This window comes from Rhipicephalus sanguineus, chromosome 1, assembly GCF_013339695.2.
Source record: "Rhipicephalus sanguineus isolate Rsan-2018 chromosome 1, BIME_Rsan_1.4, whole genome shotgun sequence".
NCBI classification, from domain to species: domain Eukaryota; kingdom Metazoa; phylum Arthropoda; class Arachnida; order Ixodida; family Ixodidae; genus Rhipicephalus; species Rhipicephalus sanguineus.
In genome coordinates, this window is record NC_051176.1 from 303,323,371 (window position 1) to 303,332,787 (window position 9,417).

Sequence of the window (9,417 nt, forward strand, 5' to 3'; positions counted from 1 at the left end):
TGGCCCTGTCGAAGCGACTGGGTGCTCCAGCGACTCCTATGCCTATTGAGCTGTAATCGTCATCCTGCTATCGTTGGTTCTGTCTCCGGCACGTGTATTTGATTTATGTTCGCGAATCTGTAGAAATAATACTTCATTTTTAACACAAAAATTAAATGTTTCATGCCGGAGTCCGCCAAGACTTCAATGACGTATTTACGTCACGGATATGACGTTGAAAATGTAAACTAACAGACGACAAAGAAAAAATTAGAAGAAAGAGTTCCGTCATCGGGAATCGAACTCACGACCCCTCGCTCCACATCACGCGGCGCTAAAGAACTCCGCCACAGAGCGCACGTTGTTCAGCAGATTAACGACGAGCTATTTATGTACAACACATATCGCTGGCGGTATTCAGAGCTCGGTGGCACTTCAGCGTGTTCTCATCACCAGCCCGATGACGCGAAGGGCGCGCTTTAAAGGTCGTCGTCCCGCTCGTCGCGGTGCGCGCGGGCCTCATACCTAACCACCGGCACTTTGTCCAACAGGACGTCGCCCGTGCGCGCGCGCTTATCTCGTGGTTTGTACGCCTTGTGCGTTCACCGCAAAGGTTGCGTGCAAATTAAAGAGCGCACGAAGGTCACTTCGCTCGCTGCAGAGGCCGCGTTTGCGAAACGAGCACGCTGCTCAAACACAAAGATGTAACAACTGTGACAGTTCGCGCTCGTCCTGAGTGTACTTTTGAGTTCGTTTCGTGCGTTCTTCATTGTGTTGGATGGTGCTATAACTGCCGAACACCAATAAATACTATACAAGCTATCATATATCAATGCACAATGAACGCTCACCTACCTCTGGGAAGACACGTTTCACCTTCGTGTTATACCGATTCCTATGACGGAGGGATCAGCCATCTTTTTTGTTATCTGTGCCGTTCATCAGGATTTTTTAGGGAAGATGGCACTGAATGTTTAATTCGTGGCTGAACGTTATGTTTTCTTGCTTACAACACGCATAAACAATGCCGTTGGCTTGGTAATGCACATTATCCCTGGTAGGAGTCCACTAAGGACGTTAGAGAAGAGGATGTTATTCACTGAAATGCAGGATATGCCTTCCGACCAGTTCGTCCCCCAAGCAGGCTCCTCTTCACCTCCCTGGAAGCGTCCAAACGGTGAGCAAACCAAAGGTGTGTGACGACACGTTCTCCACTCCTCTTACTCTTCATATTATGCTTTCACACAGTGCAAAAGGGAAAAACAACTAGATAAGCATTTCTGAAAAAGCGCGTACTTTGGCGAGGTTTTTCTGCGAGAGACTCTTTATTAGAAAAACAGAGATTTTATTAGAAAACAGATACCGCTGGCATGCTACTCTGTGTAGAGATGGGGAATGGGATTGCCAGACTAAAGAAGAGAGGGGAGGAAATAATAATAAAAAAAATAATATAAAAGAATGAAATGCGCAAGTGAACCTGATAGAAATATTTACAACGAGGATGTCAGCTAAATTAAGACACGCGCACACAAGAGAAAAGCAGAGATAAAGAGTCCTAAATGTCCGTTAAATAACTTAACGCCAGCTTTATGCGTAGGCCCTGCCACGGGAGCAGGACAAGTAAAGTGCAGAAGGCAGAACATGTCACGTGGACATAGGCGGAAATCGTGAGTAATAAAAAAAGGGAAGAACATCTGTCTGCTGTCCGTCGCGGGTGACCTGGCTAAGGTTTTGTGACGCAGCGAAATAGCAGCGTTTGGATCTAACGAGAAGAATGAAAGCGGAAGGGTGGTAATTAATAATAGGCATAAATGAAGGGGTTTTATACCAGTGACAGACAACAGCATGTGTGGGTCGCTTATGCATTTGAGACTAATGAGAGTCCTATTATGCTTCAGCCAAATTCCCGAAAGCTCCATTAGGGAAGTTTTAAAAAAATAGATTGTACGAACGATGATTGTCGTCATATCCTAAAACCATCGCGCTTCAGTTTAGTGACTTGACGTCGTGTGATGCAGACAGGGAGATATTAACCCTCTACTGCATGGCGTACCATGTTCGGCGCATACCGATTAACATTTTTTATTACGGGCGCAAGAAGCCCAGTTTAGAATGTGACACTGCCAGAGTATTCCTCATAGTTATGTGCACTCAATATAAAATAAAATGTCGTCATCCCTGTAAAAGTATTAAAAACAGACGTGAAGTAGATTTCGCAGTGCACGCGCAAGTTCAGCATGCGAAGAAGAGCGATTGTTATTTTTTCTCGCAGCCTTTTTTTCGCTGCAGAAGCACGAACAATTATTTTGGCGTATCTTGTGGCCTTAAAATTTCATGCTCGTTATTACTGTTCTCAATTCCTTTTCCCACTACGGTATACAGCCGGAAATTGGTATGTGCCATATTTCGCACAGTATGAATATCAGTGACGAAATGCGCAATATGCTAACATCTATACTGTGCTGCACAATACGAATATGAACAAAGCGCAGCCTCTGAGATCATGAAGCACAGCTCTGTTGTGCAAGTTTTCGATTCTGGTGGTAGGTTTTGAGATGCTTCGTGAAAGTCTAAGGTGCCAGCAACAGTACCCGGCTATTTTTTGTGACATGATCGGCATGGGTACATAAAAAAAATTATGTGAGGTCTCACCAATGCAATTTGATATTTAGCTTTTTCGATTTCCTCGGCAGCTCACACTCCGCACCCTCAAGTCAGTGGTTGGTAACTCGGGCTGGAAAGTATAGCAAGGCGGCACCATGCGAACGTTTGAACGTGTAAGCGGCCATCTTGCACATTTATGTCGGTGGTAAGATGCACTGAGAGAAATGTTCAATTACACAGGAAACAATTGCTTCGCTTTATTCAACACATCAGATCACATTTAGTGAGATTTTGTTTTTCAACCATGGCAGCAATATCGCTCGCCCATCTGCATGGTGTGCCACATTCGGCACGAACCTGTATCTTCATTAATACAGTCACAATAAGTCTGAAAATTTTCGCATGTGTTCTTCTTAGTCTATTATATGATAAAGACTAAACAAATATTTTTTTAATCATTTCCTCCTAGTCCATGCAGTAGAGGGTTAATAATGTCCACATTATGAGAAAAAAGCCTGGGCCTAGACAGGCCATGTAACGCGTATGGAACATAACCGGTGGCCAGTTAGAGCAACAGAATGGGATTGGAAACGCAGCCGATGACGGCCGAGAGGAAGTTGCGGCGTTGAAATTAAGAAATTCGCAGGTATAAAATAGAATCAGCTCGTGCAAGATGGGGTAAATTGGAAATGAACGGGCGAGAACATCGCTCTGCAATGGATAGGAAAATAGAATGATGGTTATGGATTGTTATGAGAAAAAATAGCACGAGATTTTCACTTTGGCCGAAGCAGTTATCCTTTTTCTTTGATTTTGGGTTTCATGTCCTTGAGAACGAGCAGTCCGTGTTATATAGCGGAGCTGGAGAAATATTTCTCGATAGGCATAGTTTTATGTGTAGTGGAGGATATTCAAAGTGTAGAGCGCCATCTGTCGAGAAACCGGCAAGCTTGATTCGCTATCTTTTGCTGGGCGCGACAACGAAACCAGTCGCATATAGCAGCATTTCAGGTGCTAGCTGCTGGTTTTATGTCTTCGTTATGCGATGACTTCCCAGTGCTTCGTGTGCTGTCAAGGCATCGAGACAGCCATGACAATGCCTGGAGCAAGGTAATACTGATTTTAATCGAATGTATTGGTTTTCTGGACGAAGAAAAAGAAAGTACCTACGCGTACTGGCGATCAGCAAGATCGGCGCTCCGCTTTTCTTCGGAAATGACCGGCGCACGCAAAAGCGCTCTTCAACCTCACTTTCTATTTCCCCGTGAAATTTAGTTGCCTTACCTGCAATATAAGCTAGACTTGCCTAACAAAATTTCTTGGTGCATATTTTTAGACAGAAGGACGTGGCGCACGCGCCAAAGAACATCAAAGATCAGCACTTGCTTGTCGGCGTTGCCATTTACCGAGAGAAATGGTTCACGTGTGTAAGGCTCCGTCTATGGCTTGAGATCAGAACGATATACATTAACAATCAGTGCTACAGGCGCTGCTACGTGCGTCCGCGGAAAATCTTCAGTGCCGCCACACGAGGCTTAATCGACGCAAAGGCCCCAACAGGCATCTGTAAGCAAGCTTCGCAAGGCAGCGTGCGCCGACTACCGTTACCATGCCGCCTTTGCCCTTCGCTTTGCACCCCCTTATCCATCCTCTTTTATTTTTTATCGCTTTCTTCAGACAACATGCGCTGCGAACACGTTGGCGCTAGTGTTACGGAGCCGATACAGTGGAGCTATTCGTTCGGTAGAACATCGCACTCATCTTCCCTCGTATGCTGTTTGCAACAACGTTACTAGATACCTTTTTCAGTTTGCAAACTCCACCGGAATGCGGCGGCGAAACGCGGCCCCTTTCGTTTCCCGCTCCCTAGATGGCGCTTCCGACGCCTTTGGACCGGTCGCCGCATCGTAACAGAGCCTGCGCACAGTGTTAAACGGCATTTACGCAGTTAATATTTTGTAAGGGGAGTTATTTTCCTAGATAGTGAGCGAAGGTAGTTACAAGAGCTCAAATAAAGCAGCAATTGAGCCGGTGCCACACGGCAGAGACGCGAGTGCGGTGCCTGAATCTTGCGGGACTTCTGTTCATTCAGCTCTATTGCGTTCCTGTTCTTTAAAATTCTATTATATATGTTAAAAAATTGTTTACAGTGGGCCATAGCATTAAGGCTAAATGCTAGAGGGCTATGCACTTCGATTCAGGTGCAGGTTAGGGCAACCCCAGTTGAACGAAATTTCCGAAGCCTTTCACTACGACGTGCCTCACAATCATATCGTGGTTTTGGCCCGTAGAACCTTAGATATTCTGATACGATGAGCCACACAACGCAGCGATCTGATGCCGCCGGTGATGAAGTGTAAAGCCCAGAACCACTCGTTCTTTCCAGATCACTCATTCCTACGATTCGAATATTTTTTCCAAAGATGGATACCGAACTACTTGAATAAAAGCTTGCCTTTTTTAAGGCTATAAAATGCGAAAGATATCGAGAACAGAAAAAGTGGAATTAAACACAATTTATTGAACGCTGCGACAAACTGAAAGCCACTTTTTTTTTTTCAAGGGCAAGAGCCAGAGTTACAGGAGACGTGCTTTTTTGTTCGCTACAGCCACCTTTTCCTTGCTTTCTAACTTGTGGTTGAAATCCCTGGAGAAGAAATGCATTCTCGTCACAATGACAAAGTTCAATATTTGGCAAGTGAATGTTGTTACATGCTCTGAACAGCCCAAACGAGCAATGCTGCACTTTTCAAGCTCTTCCAGCACTTTCCAGAAGATGGTTTCACAAGCACCAGCCTGATCTAATGTTGAAGAAACAACATCATTCACAACTCTCATTACACTTAACATTTTAGCTGTTGGATGCTTCATGCAGCCTTCCTTGAAACTTCTATAAGTCGTCAGATATGCATCAGAGCCAACTACGGGCTCTGCACTGCTTATATCTTCTAAGCACAGAAGGCATGCTGTATGCTTTTGAAATTTGTACACTACATATCCACTCATGTAGTACACAATAGCGTCGTCCACTTCTCCTTTGAAGTAAGAGTGGTCGTCAATCTGCTCTCCAGACTCTCCGGATGTTTCACATACAATTCTTAGCAGTTTTTTCTCTATAAATTCCCGCAAGCAAGCATGTTTGGTGCGCTGAACTTCTCTTGTTGTCCGCAATGTGTCCTGTACGCTGGCAAGCACATTCCCTGGTACACCTTGCACACTGCCGCGCATTGCGGTCTTTATAGGTGTGTACAAACTGAGAAGGCGGAAGATCTGAGTAAAGTTGACCACGGTAGGGTGAGATTCATCTCCTCCGAATGACCGAACAAGTCCGAAGTGGCGCTGGAAAACAGGAAGTTTGTTAAACTACAACCAACTTCATTACTTATAGCACAACACTCAAAGCACCAGCAATCACATGCTCACCTCCAAGGGATCCTGGTTCAATTTTGCTGTCAAAACATAGTGTGCGCCCTCATCCAGCAAGAACTCGATGACTTCAAGCGTTGACATCAAGGTAACACGCAGAGATTGAGTGGTTTGTTGCGATGCAAAGAGCTTGAGACCTTGCTCCACGGAGTTCTTTTCTGTGGAATTCAGCATTTCCAAGAAGTCCTTGATGACCTGAACGAATGAGGTAAAATATCCGCACACTATAAGCATCAACACGTATGAAGATGAACCAGAACTTGCCTGTATTTCCTTTGAGTGGCGTTTGATTCCTCTTTCGGGTAGCTTTATGTTCAAAGCATCGAACAGGTCATTCAGGAGTCTGGTGAATACTTCGGTTCCCTCAGAGCCCCTCAGGCCTTCAGTACCGGCTTTTCTGTATATTCGGATGCCAATAGCCGTTCCGCGGCTGAACAGCTGTAAAAAAAGTGGATTGATAAGTTAGTTGAAAAATAACCCAAACAAGCCTACGCTGTCTTTAAAGGTACCACCTGTGTAGCAAGTCGGACACTCATCTTCTGAAGGTTGTCTGGGGCAACATGTGCTTTTGTCAGTTTTGGCACGACTCTTGTATGTTTGCTCTTCTCAGCTTCGTACAGGGCAACATAATGTGCGAAATTTATCTGATGATCCCCAGCCTGAAAAAAACAGAACGTTTTTAGTATTTGGTTGCAACTAAATGCACAGATTTACTCTTACCATTCCATAGGTGTGCTTTTTCAGGTGATTTCTGATGCACTTGACTATGTGCGGGACGTCACAGATAAAGAAGATCTTCTGTGAGGGTTCCCAAGGATGCTCGATGCTGTTGCATGGTGACATCATGTCTCCCGATATACCCAGGTTTGTCCACATTGAGCGGTTATTACCAGCTCCATCGCTTACAACCACAAGCACTGAAGCACTATGTTTGTGAAGCTGCAACACGGCACTCAAAAGGAGCTGTGCAAGGATCCGTCCAGGTGCAGCACCTTTTGTGGCAAAGGACGCTATGGGTTGAACCCAGCTCTCAAATAGTGGAACAAACATGAACACGAGTGCGTGGTCAGCGAGTTGGTCAGTGGTGACATTTGTCACGTCGCCATAGTCAACGAAGCCATCCATCTTATATGATGTTTTGTTGAAAGCAACAGATTGCTTGAGCTTTACCTCATCAAGCAACAGAACACCGCACCTTTGAAGATGGCTCTTCTTCTGAAAATGCTCTTGGATGCTCTTCAGCGATACCTCATTAAAGCCATATCTGCAGGGAATGCCACTAATAATCTGACGAAGGCGTGCTCTTGTAGGAAGAGGCAAAACCTGCATATCAGATAACAGCTTGTAAGCTTTAGGACTGGAAATCTGCAGCAGAAGGCATGTCATCAGCCATTCTTCTGTGTATCGCTTCCCATTTTTTGCCTTTGCCTTTGCTACCTGAAAAGCATTCTTGAAAGCCAGCTGCTGTTTGGCTGGAAGAATGTCAAGTGCACGTTCCATCCTCTCCTCTGTAACATTCTTGAGTTGTTTTTTCACGGTGGCTATCTCTTTCTTCAACTTTTCTCTCTGAATCGTCGCTCGTATTGCCCTTCGACGCAGAGACTTCACTTTGGTACTCTTAGATTGCAAGCTGTTGCTTGTCTTGCGCCGCCGTGAAAACAACTTGGACAGACTGCTGCATTCCTGACATACTGCTGTCAGACATAGAACTGTGCACGATTTGCGATGCCATGTTTCGCCATTTTTAACGGCCACAGATGATGACAAGACGTGCGGGTAATTATAAGCAGGGCAACCTTCACAAATGTTCAGCCTTTCAATGCGTGAAAGTAGGCACTTTAAATCATCGCACGATTTCAATTCAATTCCCGCACCAGTACTATACACAGCTGATGTAACAAGTTGCCCCTTGGCACTGACAGACAAGGTCAGGCGTTTCGACACTACCACAGCCCTGTCGATCTCTGGAATTTCTTCTCGCATTGCCAGCTTGTACAACACGATTGTAGTGCCAACAACCTCGAGCGACCAACCCTGGATCCGTTGGCCTGCTGCTGCTATGTCAGACAACTCGCTGAAGAGCTGTGTGTTGTTCTCTAGCGTAACACTGTTTTCACTGCCAGCACTGCTATCGTTAGGGACGCCGAAGTCCGGTGTCGCAGCTTCTTGGTCAGTGTCCGTTTTATCTTTTTTGCGCTTAGGCCGAGTAGGTGTACGCACTGTTGGGGCCTTGCGTTTTCGCGCTGGCTTCGACAAGTACTTGGGGCAATTGGGAAAAATGCGCGGCACAGCATCTTCCTTAAGAGCCCACTTACCACGTGGTATGACAACAACGTCACCATGAACTTTGTGCACGTAGTCCTTCACAATATCGTCCTCCTGAAAGTGCAGGTCACAAACAGCACAAGAGCGTGACAGCTCCTTGTCTAATCTGGGTATTGCGCGTTGCCACTCTTGAAGGCGCACGTCGTCAGTGGGCGGCTTGAAAAAATGTCTTTTTTCGTCCGCGGATCTCGTTGAATCATAGCCGCTTCGGCAGCCAGTCACAAAGCAGCGAGGCATGTTTTATCACATTTAACAACCGTCACATGACACATATGGGAGATGTAGCTCGCACCCGGCACAAGATCACATCAGCGCTGACGCGCCGGCGCCAAGCCGGTCACCACGTGGGGCACGGTAACCGTAGTAAGTTGCAACGGGAGCACACACTGAGCGAGCTGCGTCGATTTGGATCTCGCTGGGACTCACAGGGACAGCGATGGCTACGGAACACACTTGCACGCAACAAAGAAGCACCCAACTCACACCTGCTGTAGCAGCAGCGTCGGGAACAAATGGCCAGAGGCACGCTTCGCCGGCCGTCAGACCAGTCAAAAAGCGACGAGTGCGCCGCCTCTCGGCGGTACAGGGAAGGGTGACACCCGCGGCGCCCCAGTTTGCAAACTGAAAAAGGTATCTAGTAACGTTGGCTCGAATGGCGCACGAATGGCTCGAATGGATGCCCGAATGGCGCACGCCGCCATTGCACGCCGCCGCGCAGTAAATGCAGGCAACGTTGGGCACGGCAGCAGTGACGTGTGAAAGACTGATTTCAGGTGGGGGATTTGAAGTGCGCTAACGCGATGCGGACCACTAAAACGTGATTTTATTTCAAAATAAGCACTTCCTTGGCACAAAAGTAGCACTACGAGGTTTCTGGACCGCTATTTCAACAATCAACGTCGACTTAATATTTGCCTTTAGTGTTTTAAGGAGGCGATCACGAGAGCACCCAGATGCAGGCGGCTAGATAGATAGATAGATAGATAGATAGATAGATAGATAGATAGATAGATAGATAGATAGATAGATAGATAGATAGATAGATAGATAGATAGATAGATAGATAGATAGATAGATAGATAG

The 9,417-nt window shown here is 46.1% G+C and overlaps 1 protein-coding gene across 1 annotated transcript; it reads right to left on the bottom strand.

Moving 5' to 3' along the window:
- Positions 1-5,094: 5,094 nt before the first annotated feature.
- Positions 5,095-8,998, bottom strand: LOC119379386 (uncharacterized). The gene is made up of 4 exons (XM_049411966.1): positions 6,730-8,998; positions 6,522-6,668; positions 6,007-6,447; positions 5,095-5,922 (listed from the first exon to the last, which is right to left on the bottom strand). The coding sequence occupies exons 1-4, from the start codon at positions 8,569-8,571 to the stop codon at positions 5,161-5,163; spliced, it is 3,192 nt and encodes a 1,063-aa protein (XP_049267923.1). The 5' UTR covers positions 8,572-8,998; the 3' UTR covers positions 5,095-5,160.
- Positions 8,999-9,417: the final 419 nt, after the last annotated feature.